The 19,050-nt window shown below is 41.5% G+C and overlaps 1 protein-coding gene across 7 annotated transcripts in view; it reads right to left on the reverse strand.

The window, feature by feature from the left end:
- Window positions 1–19,050, reverse strand: part of LOC122814053 (RING finger protein 112-like) — a 590,764-nt gene that overhangs the window by 269,890 nt on the left and 301,824 nt on the right. For all 7 annotated transcript variants that reach the window (XM_044086656.1, XM_044086657.1, XM_044086659.1 and 4 more), the window contains one exon: window positions 5,980–6,084. In XM_044086656.1, the coding sequence (XP_043942591.1) occupies window positions 5,980–6,084 (105 nt within the window). The remainder of the gene's footprint in view (window positions 1–5,979; window positions 6,085–19,050) is intronic.

Consider the following 19,050-nt stretch of genomic DNA (forward strand, 5'->3'; position numbering starts at 1 on the left):
TGTTTATTATTGTAACCTGTGGCCTTTACTTGTACTTTGTTAATCCCACTAGGTTGGTAGCCTCTTTTCAGGGTAGACACAAGGTGGCATTCATGCCGACTAGGGGAAATTTGGCCAGAATGCTGAAAGAATTCCCTTACATTTTTCAGTAAGCGCTGTCGGTTTTTTCACATCTACCTGAGTTGTCACCAACTCATGCAGATGCAGCCTCATTTGTTTGCTCACATTTTGTATTTTTAGTGGCTCGGTGACCTGATCTGGTATATCATAGATTCTACACCAAAGGAACACTCAGCAGATGAAGAACAGTAACAACAGAATCACCCTCCATGTTGTACAATTGCACATCCTTCTTGGTTACTTTAGTAAACTGCTTATTGAATTAAATTTGAGATAAGTTTGGAGGCGATCAGGGAGTAAAATTTTCATCAAATCTATATGCTAAGGGTTTGTTATCTCTGTGGGGTCAGTGTGTGTGATGCCGTTAGTCACTAGTTCGGCACATGCTTGGGTCATACCTTTTAGGCTACGTACATAGCTGTAAAAGGCCTTATGGTTATCCTTGGCTGTGATTGCCAAGTATTTCTCAAAGTTACACTTAGAGGATTTGGCATGTCTTATTTGCCTGTTGATCTTTAATTGATCTTAATAAGTCTATCCACCTTTATTAAATCAAGCAACTTTTCCCTTAGATCATTTTCTTCTAAACTGAAAGCATTTTTCTTTGTTCTCAGTTTCCTGCAGGCATTCTACAGAAAATTTCATAAAATCTTCCTGTGATGCATTCTTTTCAGTTTCATGCTGTGTCATCCATTGCTCTTTCACATAGGAACTCAGTGGCCTATCACTCTAAAACATTGACTGTGTCAAAATTGCCACCATTTCCTGTTCCTTCCCTTGCTGTGCAGCTCCAAATGAACTTTTGTACTGGTTTCCTACCGAAGGCTCCAAAGCACCTCCATATGGTAACTGATCAGATGCTTCCAGTTACACAGATTTCTCCTTAATTTGGGGACTCATTGTCCTATCCTGCTGTGATGTTACCAGAATTGGATTTTCTACATGAAATCCGTCACTTTGCAGGTAATCCACAACTTCAGTTTCTATTTCTTTAACCTCTCCATTACCAATTCTCTTTTCTACTTCCCCCTTTGTTTTTGTTTTGTTTTTTCCCCCCTCCATTTATTGTATTGTAAAATTTTCCATATCTGGATGCCTTTGTCTGGATTTCTCTTCAGATGTCTTTGGTGCTGCTTTTTTATATTGATTAGTTTTGCTTTTTCCTTTACATAAACATTGCACCATATTAGTCTTTTTCTCTCCCATGTCTTCAGATGTCTCATGCTCCCCCTGTTTCTCCTTACTTTGGGGACTCATAGTTCCATCATGCTGTGACTTAAACTTTCTACACTAAATCCCTCACTTCGCAGGTATACTTCAGTGCAGGTATACTTCAGTGCAGGTATGCTTCAGTGCAGGTATGCTTCAGTGCAGGTATACTTCAGTGCAGGTATACTTCAGTGCAGGTAAACTTCAGTGCAGGTAAACTTCAGTGCAGGTATACTTCAGTGCAGGTATACTTCAGTGCAGGTATGCTTCAGTGCAGGTATGCTTCAGTGCAGGTATACTTCAGTATACCTTCAGCTTCTATTTGTTTAACTTCTGCTTTACTAATCTCCTGGTCTACATTTCCCTTTGTCATCTTATTTTTTGCATTGTGAAAGCTTCTCCTTCAGACTTTGACAATGGAACTTTAAGACAGTAACAGCAGGGTGATTAGCTACAAAATGCATGTCAGACCACTATCCTTAGGAATTTCAGTGCAGTTCAATGCTGAATATGTATTCCAATTTTGCTGCATGAAAGCACAGAAATATAGCCATGGTGTGTTACACTTGAAAAATATTTTTCTGGTGACACATCATATATATTTTTACTTGTGATATCATGAAAACTTTCTGCCTTCATAGCTGAGGATTACTTTCATCCCATCACTGTGAATGGGGGTCAAACAGCTCCAGGCAGAAACCAGGTATAGTGCCAAACTGTGACAGCAAAAGCTCTTTGAAACAGCACTGGATATTAGATGGATACACGATGCTTTATTTCATGTCCTGTAACACACCTCAACAACAATTAATGGACAGGTGCTTTGGTATAAAATGCCATTCTACCCTTCTGACTGATTTCACTGCATCTCAGTTTTGATTTACATGACAGCACACTGCTGATGTCTGTATACAGAGCACTGGCATCACTATGACCATCACATTGACTGGTGAAATATTAATTTATTTTATTTCTGTTGTAATAACACAAAGAAAAATGTGGGGTATGAGCTGCATTCTGCCACTTTGAGTAGAATATGTATTGTACAACTAATGAAAAATAAGTATATTGCAGTTTTGCAATCCAACACGTTGGAATGACCATGTACTCCTATTGGTGAACTCCATAAATAGAATGTTGTAGCTCTTGAAACAGTGACATTTCCCAACATTTTTTGGGCAACAAATCTGGATATTCAGTTATAAACCAAAGTTACATTGTGCTTTTATTAGCAAAGGTGACAGAACAGCTACACATTGGACTTCTGAGTGCCAGATCACAATCCCTGGTAACGCTGTCCTTTTCTTTTTTCTGTTATACCACTTCATATGGTGGAAAACATCACATTCAGGAATAAGGCAGTAATAGTTTTCATTACTACTGTAAAATCAGTATAGTTGTCAACTTGTGTGTACCCCGATAAAGAATGGGTGCAAGTTATGTATCTGCAAAATATATAAATTGTAGCCATTCTTTATTTGACTTGCATAGCAATTTAACAAAACAGCAATACACATAAAGTGGATACATTTGGTGGTTTAGGGAGGTTGCTAGAGAAAGCCCAGGGCAGTTATATCACTATTGCTACTACTATTACTACTACTGACAATTGATATGGCTTCTCTAGGGACAGAAAATGTGTCTAAGAGCAACAAGTGGAAAAACATTACCGTGGCCATTTTGCATTTCACTTGATTTTCAAAGAGACATCAGACGTGTACAGTGTACACAAAGTGCCTGTCTTTTCTGATGAGAAGTCAATGTGTAAAAGCAAAAGGCAATTTTATGACCATTGTAAAACAAACACTAATATGACTTGTTCAAAGAAGTGTATAGTTGTCTGACAGCATCAAGTTAAAATACACACGCATTGCTCCAAGCTACATCAATGGTCATGTCACTATGATCATGCAACTGTGCCTTGTTTTACATAATGACTGCTCCCTTCCACAAAAGAATGAGACATTTGGTAAGTCATTTCTAATTCCTGTTTGCAAAGAAAGTAAAACAAATAGTCACAGTAACATATTTCATCTTGCTGCTGTCACTGTCAGGCACCATGCCTTTCAACCTCTCAAAGCAAGAAATCTGGACAAAGCCAAAAATAATGGGGGGACAAAGGGCACAAATAGGAACACTTTTTAAATACTGCTCTTACAAACTTAGAAAATTGATAGAATAATAGGTTTTGTATTGTTATATATTTTCTGAAGGATATGAAGTCTGAATCTCAAATGGCTTTCAATATAGTAACTTTAACTTCAACCTTCAGTGATTTGCAGGAAAAACATTTTATGAGGAACAGACCAAAAATAGGAGGCAAAAATGTGGACATTCTGCAAAAATCTGTACAGTTGAGAGCTATGTCAGGCACCCATCTTTATCACTGTAATAGAAATATACAAAAAAAAGAATAAATGTGTCACCATCTGGGACAGTGTATGCTGTTATGGCAACCTGACTGACATACCCAGTACCATTTTAGCACTCACAGAAATAAATACTCCAGCAAGAAAAAAAAATCCCGAAGACTGAAGCTGAATCTCTGTTTAAATTACTTGAGATTGTAAAGTAATCGCTAAGCAACTTGAGGGGTTTATCTTACACATCAATAGGATGTGGAATGGCAGCCCCAGGTAGAAACCAGGCATACTGCTCAACTGTGACCACACGGGTGGAGTGAGAAGCCGTGCTACTGAATAACATGACTTAAGACTTACAGGTTCAAATGCCAATTCATTTGAATAGATATCTATGAGTAAATTATTTTGTTAGCACAGTTAATGTACTAAATGATATAATTATCCTACAAATGTCCTGAATTTTTGTTTTTTTTTATTATTATTTTAAATTTGGATTTCTGCTAATAAAAAAATGCTGACGTTAAAATGGGCTACCCCAGGACTGACATGCTTACACAACTTTACTAGGAATATAAACTAGCTTCCTGCATCCAGGTAATTTAAAAGTATAACAAACGTGAAACCCAAACCAAGCAGAAAAATATAACATTTGTTTGTGTCCCAATTGTAATGGGAAACAGTGAGAATGCAGGATGCTAGTAGTTTTTGGGACAATGTTACTAAAAAGCCTTGAAAAAGCAACTAACCTTTACACTTTAAGTATGATTTGTCTCTTACCCAAGAACTCCATGCTAGGCTTTACTGTTTGGACTTTTTTGGGCTATTGCCCAAACAATGTTGTTGGACCTTGCCTTACATAATTAAAAAAACATCAGCATGTTTTCTGAAGTAGGACCTTCCACTTCCAGAGCCCGAGTCATTGGTGATATGGTCCCATGGAGGCTCACGGTAGCATGGATGGTGTCTGGGATTCTGCAACCACAGGGAGGAGGAGGAGGAGGATGTTGTCTTAGCCATCATCACCCACGAGAGCACCTCTATGCATTTAGTGGTCATAAGTACTAAGGCACAACTTGGTGATGCTACAAATCTATATCCCACAGCAGATGAACTACGAAAATCACACAAGGCACATATTCAACATCCAGTCTATGTTGGAGAATGAGGAATTAGAATCTGTGTCAGGTCACCTCTTTCAAAGAAGGTAGTGTGTCCAAATGCATAATCCTATCCTCCTCCAACCAATTCTCCAAGGATGCAGCTCTCTTCCCAAACTTTAGTCAGTGTTCTAGGGTTGCAACTACTTTATCAGCAAATCTAGAATTAGATAATATTTTGTTTAATGGATTTAAACAATCAAATGTTACACATTTTAACCACATTTAACCACAAGAATCAGAACACACTGTATGGGCTAGGATCATAGAAGGTTACTAGGCTATTGGCCCCGAGACCCTTATAAGCATAGCCAAGAGTTTAGCTCATGTTTAGACAAATCAGCACCCAATGCCCATGTCCAGCACACAGGTGGAATCCCAGGGATATATTTTCTGTTTCCCATCCAGTTATCCAGGTTGTGCATAAAAAGGGGTAAAGAGGTACTCTGCTTGATGTGGAGAGGGAGTCTGTTCCATAGATGGGGGAGTCTCTGGGTCACAAATCTGTCCTGCCAACAGGTCTTGTTGATGTCACAGACCAGGATGAGGCCATGCGTGCGGGTTATTCGAGTGGAGCTTGACTTGCGGATATGCAGCAGTCCCATCAAGGTAGGGTCCGTGATCGCCTTGTATGACAGACAGAGGTCACCTCTGAGAAGTCTGCATGAAACCGAGTAGAGCACTAGGGCTTTTAGCCTGTCTGTGTATGGCAGATGTCTGAGGCCTTGGATTCTCTGGGTGAGGAACTGGTGAGGAACCTCTGGTCTCTCCAACTGCTGCATGTGCTTTGCGAGGTACATGCCGAAAGGGGCACTGTACTCAACAATGGGCCTTATAAGGCTAGAATACAGGAATGTTATGACCTCCTTCTCCCTGGATGAGATACCCTTACTTATGAGGTGGGCCATGTAGAAGGCTTTTCGTAAAATGGAAGCAACATGGTGGTCAAAAGTCAGGTTGCTATCAACCTGGGTGCCCAAATCCCTCACGACTGATTGAGTGCTTAGGACATTGTTATTAATGTGATAACTAATACATAAAACCACAGCCTACAGTACACAAACTGTTTAAACGTCATTTCCTGTGTTTATTATGTCACACTTTCGAACAAGCAGTTACTAAACACTCACCAGATAGGAACTCATCAGCATGCTAAAGGCGGACAGCTTCACACTGGCTTCCTTGTCTTGCTCTATGTCCAAAGATCCTTCTGTGTCCACCAGGAAAATGGCAATCTTGTACCCAGCAGCAAGAAGAGAAAACAAGGAATTACTCAGGGATGACATCTCCCATGAATCAGTGATTTATTCATTCATAAAATATATACTTTTATCAATACGTCACGATCATGCTTGTGCAGAAGCAGTCAGTCATTTAACACGTATACTTGCATCTCTGTTATTGTCATGTTTGTGCAAAATGTACATTCAATTTCTGGGCCAGTTTCCAAGTGCACTACGATGCTCTAGTCCTAGTTCTGTATTACACATCAGAAGCACTGCGATTATGAGTTCTGTAATGTGTCAACGCTACAGCGGCTATTCTGTAACACTACCCAGATGTCACATTTCCAGCTGTGTAATGTAGGGTCGTGCAGTTTAAAGGGGAATGCTATAGCTGATTGTTTTTAAGATTAAGCATACATTTTTGTTCCTCTTTCTGACCTGCCGGCATAGGATTTTAAAGATGAAATGCAATTTCCATCCATAACAGTTAATGAGGTAAAGATAGCTATTTGACAAGCTCACTGTCTATTTGTGCCAACAGGAACTATGATACCGAACCAGATTTAATTAGTGTAAACTGCCCAAAATGGACACACTTATCCTAGACTGTAACACTGCATGACAGTCTAACAAATACAATTAGTTTAATGATAGAAAACCTATTCTAGTATTTTGCAGCTGTTTACAGCTACACAGGTAATGTAAGACCCATACCATGCATTTCAAATTGTTCATCAAATGCATACCTGCTCCTTTCATCAGTGTATTGTTTTCTTGTGCAAACTGTTTATTTTTACTTACTTATCCTTTGTTGACCAGGTTAGGCCCACTAACAACCAGTGACCAAAACATGACCTTTTTACTTTAAAGCATAACAAGGGCCTCTAAGCCTGTAAGTTAATACTTGTTTATAAATCTGTATATGTATACAAACATATTGCTTCTGATTTCTGAGGCAGTCCAGGAATGTGAAGGAAACAAGTCATTTCCTCCACTGAAATGATAGCTTTATTAGCCAAAAAAAAGTGAAATAAGACCCAAAGAAAGTAGAAATCTGAATGCAAAACAGTGTGTTATTTCACAAAACGGCTGCCCATTTGGACTACATTCAACACCTTCCTTCAATTTTCTTTCCCTTCTTACCGTTTCAGACGATGATCACAATTTTACTGTCTGATGCCTAAAATGTGTTTAAACATATTCATAAGAAGACCCCCACCATTTTGGATACATACAAGAGACACCACAGACCCTCCTGATAGGCATTAGAGAGAGACCACAGACCCTCCCCGTAGGCATGACAGAGAGACCACAGACCTTTCCCGTAGGCTGCTGCATTGCAAAATCTTTTAACTTCTTTTTCTTGGTGAGGAAAAGTGGGATGAAGACACTTATGCATCTGAGATCTCTAGACTCAAACATACGGTGCTATGGCAAGTCACAGCTATAGTGTGTGTTCATAGGGATCTCTGACGTTGTAGAACAGTATCTGCCCCAATAACAGTTCCAGGGAGGGAGAGAGACGGAAGACTTACAAGATGTACTCAGCTTAAAACATCTGGAAAATGCAGCAAGGTTAAAATATTTGGAAAAGGTACAGATGAAAGTCCAGGTAGCTACCTCACAAATGCCCTAGGCAGAAACATTTTGAAAATGAAAGAAGAGCTTTTTGCTTTAGGATTCACAGATTTGCCATGAAGGTAAAAATAAATAAATAAATAAACACACACAATGCAGGCAACTATATGTTTAGACAAGGTCTGCATGGATTCCACCTTTCCACATTTAAAATAAAGCCATGTCGTTATTTTATCCTTCTGAAGTGATACCTCCGCTATTTGTGCACACAAAAGGAGCACATCAGCTAGCTGCCCTTTATGATGAGGTTCTATGAAGATGAAGATGTGGACACAGATGTAGAAACAGTCAGCATGCAATTCTGGGTATGAAAGATGCATTTATTCTAAAGGCCACTTTTTCCTGGTGCAAGACAGATCTATGTTCTGATACCACAAGTCTGAAGTTCAGAATTACTCCTAACACAAACAATGGTCATAAGACAAAAATGGCGCTCAAGGACAGGAATTTTACATTACAATCAGCAGTGTGTTTTCAAATGGTGGGAAAATTATTTTTTCCAACAAGAAACATTTAAATTAATGTTAGGGATGTCAGCAATTTTCTTAGTGTCCTTCTAAAGGAAGGATATACTTAAGGAAAAGTTGGGGTACCAGAAATGTGGCCATAAGAGAGCTTGCAGAAAGACAGGCTGAAACACTGAAAGGCATACCTGAAAGGATATGTAAGCTACTTCTGAAACAACAAAGAGCACTTGTAGCCATGATGCTGTTACAGTAAAGATGCTACGTGGTAAGTTTGGTTAGATGAGCACCAAGCAGATAATGGTTTCATTTTTTCTAAACTGCATTATTCATTCATTCATTTAGTCACTCACTCATATTTGTTTATTGGGAAAGTCTGACTGAGCAGTGCCCTTTTTTAGCAGAGGCCCAATAAGAAAAGCTCCAATATATAGACATCTAATTTTTAAAAAAATGCAAACTACATCTGGTCTATATGTTGGGGATCAGAGACCTATCTTTAAGGCAATCAGGTTGTGGCAGAGTTGATCTGGATATACTAACATGCTTTCTCATTAAGTTAACAGGGTGCAGTTCCTGGGGAAATGCATGCATTTTCTGTTTTGGAGCAATACAATGAAGGGAAACCCAAGGTGGTCTGGGTTAGAAGGGTTTAGTAAAATGTTCTCCCCATGGTCTTCTTTTTGGTACAAGCACAAAAAATCTATTCTAGAGGCTCCATATCTCTGCAATAAATGCCTGAAGGTTTTCTGATCCAAGGTCTGTTTGTGTGGACTTGATGAGAGTCTGTGTATGAGTTTGGCTGTCTGGAGTCTCCTGTCAGAATGCACAATCACTTCTAGAAAGAAGCTGTAATGCAGTGAGAGTTCACATTGGCTTCATGGTTACTTTCTAAGCTGGTAAGAATGAATGCCTCCTTGTTTGTTGATGTATCACAGCACTGTGATGCTGTCTGTCACTGTCATCAATATGCACAGAGTGCAGGTGCACCTGGTGTACCTGAAGACCTGCACAGCACAGATTAGGGCTAGCATATCTGGCTACTATACAAGGATTCCATTGCCCTTGTAGTTCTATGGCGTCCAGTGTGGGCTGTACAGACCACATCTGACACCTCCATGGTCAAAGGTCTGTGTGTTTTGTGGGTGGGTCAAAGTTAACTCCAGGTTTGCTCAGAAAGAAGCTCCCTCTTGGATAGCTGGGATGAGTAGGATTAGTGAAAGTCTCAAATTCATGGGATGAAGGTGCTGATACGTGGCTTACTAAGGGACCAGTGCACCTTCTTCAGGTCATGGGATGAATATGCTGATACACAGCTTACTGAGGGACCACTGCACTTTCCTCAGGTGATGGGATGAGTAGGATTAGTGAAAGTCTCAAATTCATGGGATGAAGGTGCTGATACATGGCTTACTAAGGGACCAGTGCACCTTCTTCAGGTCATGGGATGAATATGCTGATACACAGCTTACTGAGGGACCACTGCACTTTCCTCAGGTGATGGGATGAAGGTGCTGATACATGGCTTACCAAGGGACTACCGCACCCTCTTCAGGTGATGGGATGAAGGTGCTAATGCATGGCTTACTGAGGGACCACTGCATCTTCCTCAGGTAGAGTTTAGTAAGAATTACAATCAGATTAGCTATGAACATGTACCCCAGGGTCCTCAGTAGTGCTATTAATGTAAAGGTCTTCCTTTGGAAGAAAATAAGTGATGCCTTCTCAGGGGAAGCAAAAACTACACTCAACAGTGTGCACTACTGTCCCTGCCCCAGGAACAATCTGGTTTTGGAGGAGTGTAACTGAGATACCCACATCTTCCATACAATAAACGGTCAGATGGGGAGCTTATGTCAGGCAGAGATCCAGGTATGGATAAATGTAGAACCTCCTGAGTTGAAGAAAAGCAAGCAAAGGTGCCAAAACAGTCATAATTTATTCAGAACTCACCTGGGAGTTATTCAAATCAAAATCAACATTATAACTACAGGGAATTAAAATACTTTTAGGGTCCAAGTCCATCTTTCTGTAGAAGTTATCTGCCTTGAAAGAGTGCTTCCTCCCTTCCTACTCAAGACGGTTTTCAAGGAATTCTGGGAGCTATCTGCATGTGCCATCATTAACAGATAATGAGAGCAACACGGCTTTCAACAACTTACTCTTTGTTTACTTATTTTAACCAATTAGAGCACACTAAACTGTTTAAGGGAGACAAGGTGACATGTACATGGATGGGGAAATGTTACCAGTATACAGGGAGACCTCCCCCCTTCGTCAGCAATGGCACACTAGAAATCTCCATAAATTAGTACTAGCAAGTGCAGTTCAGACCCTGGTTAATGACCCCTCCATAGGGAAGCACCACAGGGGTGCAGGACAGCTGCTGTGTTATGGGACAGAACCCAAAGCCTTCTGATCATCTGCAGTAAAACTATACGTGGTACCCAGTGAGCTACTCGCACTGCAGTTAGGTCAGCATTCTGGTGGAAATTCTATAAACGGTACAAGAGATTAAACGGAGTAAAATACTACAAAATGGATGATCCTACAACTGGTAAAGTTAGAGCAAATCCTTTTGATTGAAACATGGAAAAAAGCAGCAAGGTTTGGGATGAAAACTTTTACATTTCCCAGCTTTTACATTCTTGTCACATGTTTTTCATGCTGGAGTGTTTTGACCCCCCCTCCCAGATTTCCCCCTAAAAAGAGCCCCTGGGCTCAGTGGGACTTGTTAACAGGATAATCACATACATAACGACATAAACAAGCAAACAAAGTCCCTTTGCTCCTAGAATTTTAACCAGTAAACAGATGCATTTATTCAGTTAAGTACAAACTCCAAAAACAGACACGTTAATGGTAGGTATCCTTACAGATCATGGCAAATTATTTCAGAAACAGTTCTAGTTTGGTTTTCCATGTGTCTATTTCTTTCTAAATGACTGAAATTAATCAAAACTTTCCAACTAATCACAGATCAAAGGAAGCAGATACGCACTAATCTGTGTAAACACTCTAAATAGATTCATGCATACTCCATGGAAATCTTCTTCAGTTATAACCTGGCTAAGAGGCAACATGGAGGCAAAAATGAATAGGTGTGTAATACAGAATTAATAAGCACTGAAATGTCTAAAATAATGGGACAAATAAGTTACGCTGCAATATAACATTACAACAACATACCAGCAATAGCTCAAGGGCAAAAAAAAAGCTTAACAAAATTTTGTAGTAAATAATAAGATAAAAAGAAAACCCCTGTGATAAACACAACAGGGCTCAGTGAAATAACCCCTGCAATAAACATAACAGGGATCAGTGAAATAACCCCTGCAATAAACATAACAGGGCTCAGTGAAATAACCCCTGTGATAAACACAACAGGGCTCAATGAAATAACCCCTGCGATAAACATAACAGGGCTCAGTGAAATAACCCCTGCAATAAACATAATAGGGCTCAGTGAAATAACCCCTGCAATAAACATAATAGGGCTCAGTGAAATAACCCCTGCAATAAACATAATAGGGCTCAGTGAAATAACCCCTGCAATAAACATAATAGGGCTCAGTGAAATAACCCCTGTGATAAACACAACAGGGCTCAATGAAATAACCCCTGCGATAAACATAACAGGGCTCAGTGAAATAATCCCTGCGATAAACATAACAGGGCTCAGTGAAATAACCTCTGTGATAAACATAACAGGGCTCAGTGAAATAACCCCTGTGATAAACATAACAGGACTCAATGAAATAACTCCTGTGATAAACATAACAGGGCTCAGTGAAATAATCCCCGTGATAAACATAACTGGGCTCAGTGAAATAACCTCTGTGATAAACATAACAGGGCTCAGTGAAATAACCCCTGTGATAAACATAATAGGACTCAATGAAATAACCCCTGTGATAAACATAACAGGGCTCAGTGAAATAACTCCTGCGAAAAACATAACAGGGCTCAGTGAAATAACTCCTGCGAAAAACATAACAGGGCTCAGTGAAATAACCCCTGCGATAAACATAACAGGGCTCAGTGAAATAACCCCTGCGATAAACATAACAGGGCTCAGTGAAATAACCCCTGCAATAAACATAACAGGGCTCAGTGAAATAACCAATGTGATAAACATAATAGGGCTCAGATAAATAACCCCTGTGATAAAAATAACAGGGCTCAGTGAAATAACCATGATGCTAAACACAACGGTGCTCAGTGAAATAACCACTGTGACAAACACAGCAAGGCTCAGTGAAATAACTCCTGTGATAAACATAACAGGGCTCAGTGAAATAACCCCTGCAATAAACATAACAGGGCTCAGTGAAATAACCCCTGCGATAAACATAACAGGGCTCAGTGAAATAACCGCTGTGATAAATAAAACAGGGTCCAGTAAAATAACCCCTGTGATAAATGTAACCGGGCTTAGTGAAATATCCCTTGTGATAAACATAGCCGAGCTCAGTGAAATAACCCTTGTGATAAAAATAACACGGCTCAGTGAAATAACCCCTGTGATAAATATAACAGGGCCCAGTAAAATAACTCCTGTGATAAATGTAACACGGCCCAGTGAAATATCCCTTGTGATAAACATAGCCGGGCTCAGTGAAATAACCCTTGTGATAAACATAGCCGAGCTCAGTGAAATAACCCTTGTGATAAAAATAACAGGGCTCAGTGAAATAACCCCTGTGATAAATATAACAGGGCCCAGAAAAATAACTCCTGTGATAAACACAACAAGGCCCAGTGAAATAACCCCTGTGATAAATATAACAGGACCCAGTGAAATAACCCTTGTGATAAACATAACAGGGCTCAGTGAAATAACCCCTGTGATAAAAAATAACAGGGCTCAGTGAAATAACCATGATGACAAACACAACGGGTCTCAGTGAAATAACCACTGTGACAAACACAAGGCCCAGTGAAATAACCCTGGTGATAAACATAACATGGCTCAGTGAAATAACCTCTGTAAATAAACATACCAGGGCTCAGAGAAATAACCCCTGTGATAAATATAACAGGGCTCAGTGAAATAACCACTGTAATAAACATAACAGGGCTCAGTGAAATAACTGCTGTGATAAATAAAACAGGTTCCAGTAAAATAACCCCTGTGATAAATGTAACAGGGCCCAGTGAAATATCCCTTGTGATAAACATAGCCGGGCTCAGTGAAATAACCCCTGTGATAAAAATAACACGGCTCAGTGAAATAACCATGATGACAAACACAACGGAGCTCAGTGAAATGACCACTGTGACAAATGCCCAGTGAAATAACCCCAGTGATAAACATAGCAGGGCTCAGTGAAATAACCCTGGTGATAAACATAACATGGCTCAGTGAAATAACCTCTGTAAATAAACATACCAGGGCTCAGAGAAATAACCCCTGTGATAAATATAACAGGGCTAAGTGAAATAACCACTGTAATAAACATAACAGGGCTCAGTGAAACAACCCCTGTGATAAACATAACAGGGCTCAGATAAATAACCCCTGTGATACACATAACATGGCTCAGTGAAATAACTCCTGTGATAAAGACAACAAGGCTCAGTGAAATAACCCCTGTGATAAACACAAAAAGGCCCAGTGAAATAACTCCTGTGATAAACACAACAGGGCTCAGTGAAACAACCCCCTGTAATAAACATAACAGGGCTCAGAGAAATAACCCCTGTGATACAGATAACAGGGCTCAGTGAAATAAACCCTGTAATAAATATAACAGGACTCAGTGAAATAACTCCTGTGATAAACACAAGGCTCGGTGAAATAACCCCTGTGATAAACACAACAAGGCTCGGTGAAATAACCCCTGTGATAAACATAAGGCACAGTAAAATAACCTCTGTGATAAACACAAAAAGGCTCAGTGAAATAACCCCGTGATAAACACAACAAGGCTCAGTGAAATAACCCCTGTGATAAACATAACAGGGCTCAGAGAAATAACTCCTGTGATAAACTTAACAGGGCCCAGTGAAATAACCCCCGTGATAAACATAACAGGGCTCACTGAAATAACCCCTTTGATAAACATAACGGCTCAGTGAAATAACCCCTGTGATAAACATAACATGGTTCAGAGAAATAACCCATGTGATACACATAACAGGGCTCAGTGAAATAACACCTGTGATAAACATAACAAAGCTCAGTGAAATAACCCCTGTGATAAACATAACAGGGCTCAGTGAAATAGAGGGAGATACAAGCTGCTTGGAACCACGGGGTATGGAACAGGAAACTAAAGAAACAGAAGGTGATTATTTAGCAGGGATAAAAACTATTATATTTATACACTAATTAGTGCAAGTCCACACACATTATTTCACTCAGCAGCCCATAAATACTGCATTATTTCTGCAGGAGAAAAGGAGGCGACAGAAAGCTTACATAATCTGCTGCCGAACCACTTTTAACATTCTTTCTCCCCTCCACCCCCATCTTCTCCCTCACTCCTTCACCTGACCTGGCCTTCTTTAAAGCCTTTCTGCATGCAGCGTCAGTCATCAATTCTGGCACTGCAGTCCACACTTCCATAACCCTTTCCATAAAGTAGTTTTGAAGATCTAGGGAGCAGCAAGTCCCTGCAGTTTGCTGTATGTGGTCTATTCTCCCACTGTCTCCTCCTTGTACAGGGTGGTCCCTGGTAGCATCTTGGACACCCATATTATCTCCCTCTCTTCCTCTTGTGAGCTTTAGTACAAACGGATCCATTTCCTTTCATCTCATCATATCTTTTCTGCTCAATCCTATTAACCTCTCTGGTGTGGTAGCTTTTCTCTGGATTCCTTCGAGATGGGTGATACTCCTCTCCTTGTTTCAGGGCCTCAGGCACTGCAGACAGTACACAGTGGCTTGGTAGAGTGGAAACAGTACTTCTTTGCTTGTAGTCCTGCACCCCCTAAGGATATACCTCAGGACTCTGTTTGCCAACTACTACTGCTGTCCTTTAACTTCAGGCCTCATGCTCCAGTCCAGGCATGACCAACACCCCCCCATGTTCTTTACTGCTCTTTAACTTCAGGCCTCATGCTCCAGTCCAGGTGTGACCACCACGCCCTATGTCCTTTACTGCCCTTTAACTTCAGTCCTCATGCTCCAGTCTAGGTGTGACCACCACCCCTATGTCCTTTACTGCCCTTTAACTTCAGTCCTCATGCTCCAGTCCAGGTGTGACCAACACCCCTATGTCCTTTACTGCCCTTTAATTTCAGGCCTCATGCTCCAGTCCAAGTGTGACCACCACCCCCTATGTCCTTTACTGCCTTTTAACTTCAGGCCTCATGCTCCAGTCCAGGTGTGACCAACACCCTATGTCCTTTACTGCCCTTTAACTTCAGGCCTCATGCTCCAGTCTAGGTGTGACCAACACCCCATGTCCTTTACTGCCCTTTAACTTCAGTCCTCATGCTCCAGTCTAGGTGTGACCACCACCCCTATGTCCTTTACTGCCCTTTGACTTCAGTCCTCATGCTCCAGTCCAGGTGTGACCAACACCCCTATGTCCTTTACTGCCCTTTAACTTCAGTCCTCATGCTCCAGTCCAGGTGTAACCAACACCCCTATGTCCTTTACTGCCCTTTAATTTCAGGCCTCATGCTCCAGTCCAAGTGCGACCACCACCCCCTATGTCCTTTACTGCCTTTTAACTTCAGGCCTCATGCTCCAGTCCAAGTGTGACCAACACCCCTATGTCCTTTACTTCCCTTTAACTTCAGGCCTCATGCTCCAGTCTAGGTGTGACCAACACCCCATGTCCTTTACTGCCCTTTAACTTCAGTCCTCATGCTCCAGTCTAGGTGTGACCACCACCCCTACGTCCTTTACTGACCTTTGACTTCAGTCCTCATGCTCCAGTCCAGGTGTGACCAACACCCCTATGTCCTTTACTGCCCTTTAACTTCAGGCCTCATGCTCCAGTCCAGGTGTGACCACCACCCCCTATGTCCTTTACTGCCCTTTAACTTCATTCCTCATGCTCCAGTCCAGGTGTGACCAACACCCCTATGTCCTTTACTGCCCTTTAACTTCAGGCCTCATGCTCCAGTCCAGGTGTGACCACCACCCCCTATGTCCTTTACTGCCCTTTAACTTCAGTCCTCATGCTCCAGTCCAGGTGTGACCAACACCCCTATGTCCTTTACTGCCCTTTGACTTCAGTCCTCATGCTCCAGTCCAGGTGTGACCACCACCCCTATGTCCTTTACTGCCCATTGACTTCAGTCCTCATGCTCCAGTCCAGGTGTGACCAACACCCCATGTCCTTTACTGCCCTTTAACTTCAGGCCTCATGCTCCAGTTCAGGTGTGACCAACACCCCCATGTCCTTTTGCTGCTCTGCTGCCATCACTTCTGCCCTCCCCCACCAGGGCAGACACTCCACACTGGGATTGCTGAAGCTCAGGTGCAGTACTTTGTCTGCAATGAACCTCATGTTGCAATATTTCTGTCCAATTGCTCAGTCCTTCTAAATCCTTCTCTAGTCTCTTCCCCATCTTTCACTGCTGTAACTTTTTTTGTAAGCTTATCCTGTCTGTCCCACCAAACATTTCTGAACATGAACACATTAAAAAGTATTAGGCCCAGGAACAATACATTTAGCTCTCCACTGTTTGTAGCGGTTATTCTACCCATAATCATTGTTTGCACCCCTTACTTTGTCCATCATTACTCTCACAAACATTCTCTGTCCCATCCTTCAGTTACTCTGCAGACCAGTTCTTCAGTCTTGGGTCTACCCCCAACCCTTTTCGGTTTTCCTAACAGCTGTCAATATATGATAAAGTCAAAAGCCTTCTTGAATCCCAGCACAGCACCATCACCCACCATCGTTGTTCCTCTTTTTCTAATTTTCTACATGGGGTCGGGGTGTCACGTCAACTGTCACTATCTTTCTTAATTCACTGCCTCTTTCCTACCTTCGATAGTCATGCCTGTCACAGGCCTTCTCTCACACAATCTATCCAGCTCTCTGCTGGACACCCTCATTTCCTGTTGCCTTTTTCCCGTCTGCCCCAAATCTTCACCAAACTTGTCTTCTACTTTATGCAAATGTGCTCAAACCACCATAATCTGTTCTCTTTGAACTTTTCTGTAACTGGAAGTAGTTTGGTTTCTGATACGCTGTCCATAGTTCTTTACCTGCCCCACAGTGTGCATCCTATCACCCATCTCAGACACTTCATTTCCATCAACTCTAGCTTCAACTGCCCTGCCTTTACTGCCCAGGTTTCTGTATCATATAGTAGTACTGGTCATACCACTATTTTGTACACCTTACCTTTCAGCTTCTTTGGCATTCTTCTATAATACGCTACCCCTGTTACTCCGTGCCATTTTGCTGCATTCCCTCTGAGTCTAGCTTTGATCTCCTTAGTCACACCTTCCATTTCCTCAACCACCATTCCCAGATATTTGAAGCAGTTAACCTGTTCTGCTAGTTTCTTTTTTCACAATTCTCAGCTCTTCTGATTCCCTCATTTGTTGCCATTACAACTGTTCTACCTGTACTCAGTTTCATTCACTGTGCTTTCAGTTTGGCACTCCATTCCCTGAACATTTGCCGAAGTTCTCACTCAGTCTGCCTGTAATGCCGCATACTCCCCACCAACCTGTTCCCAGATGTAATCCATCACCAGTATGAACAGCAGTGGGCTCAGAGCTGAACTCTGGTGCACACCCACTCCCATGGAGACCTGTGAGACCGAACATTGTACTCGAGTCAGTGAGTCCTTATGCATAGCCTGCACTAATTCTACTAATGCTTCTCAGACTTCCTACCACTACACAATGTCCCAAATCAGATTTCTTGGGACCTTGTCATATGCTGTTTCAAAGTCTAGGAATGCCACCATATCCATTGGTCATATCCAGGCACAACATATCTACTGGTAATTATCTATCACGTTCTTCTATAACCCAGTCATACAACTGGACTGGGTTTAGCTGACACCATGCTCTGCTCATGAACCCATGCTGGCTGTTGTCCAGGAGACTCATCCGTTAGAAAAGCCATCAGTCTCTGTTTCAAATTTTCTGCACAATAACTTTCACTGCAACACTCATGTTAGCCCACTAGACCTGCAGTGCCTCTGATATTTCCTACTTTTCTTCCCTGTACAAGGATGTCATATTTACAATTGTCCCTGTACAAGGATGTCATATTTACAATCTTCCCTGTACAAGGATGTCATATTTACAATCTTCCCTTTTTTTTTTTTTTTAAATTATTTTCGATCTATTGGAAGACTTCCATCACGGAATCCACCAACACAATGACAATGGTCAGACTTCTGGAGACCTAAGGAGGCAGTCCATCTGCCCCTGCTGTGTTATCTTCCTCTTTGGACAGTCAATTCTCTCTCAGTGTCTGTCCACTGCACCTCCTATTATGCCCTTTCTTTTCTGAAGACTGATACAAGGCCCTATTTGAGATCCGTTTTTTCTGTTTTCCATGCTTCCCTCCCATCCTTCCTTAGCTTAGCCAGGTCAATCTCTACCTTCCTTTTTTGGTTTTTGTTTAATACAGATAAAGCCTTTGATCTCTTTTGGACTCCTTCCAGCAAATCACTTTTAGATCTGTTCACTACCCTCACATTCTTATGTTTAACTTTTGCTCAAATCCTTTTACTCTGCCTACATCACCTCCCCTGCCCCCCCCCACTGGTTATACACCCCCCACTGGTTATACACCACCTCCCTGCTCCTCCCTCCCACCTGTTATACAGCTTTAGTCCTGATCTCCAGCATCTCCCTAAACCCTTGTTCACAGCCCCCCCAAGTATGATATCCCTGTCCCATAGCAAGTCTGCTCACCCCTTAAGATGCCTTCAGTCCTCC

This window comes from Protopterus annectens, chromosome 10.part0 (assembly GCF_019279795.1).
Source record: "Protopterus annectens isolate FY-2018-M chromosome 10.part0, PAN1.0, whole genome shotgun sequence".
NCBI lineage: Eukaryota > Metazoa > Chordata > Ceratodontiformes > Protopteridae > Protopterus > Protopterus annectens.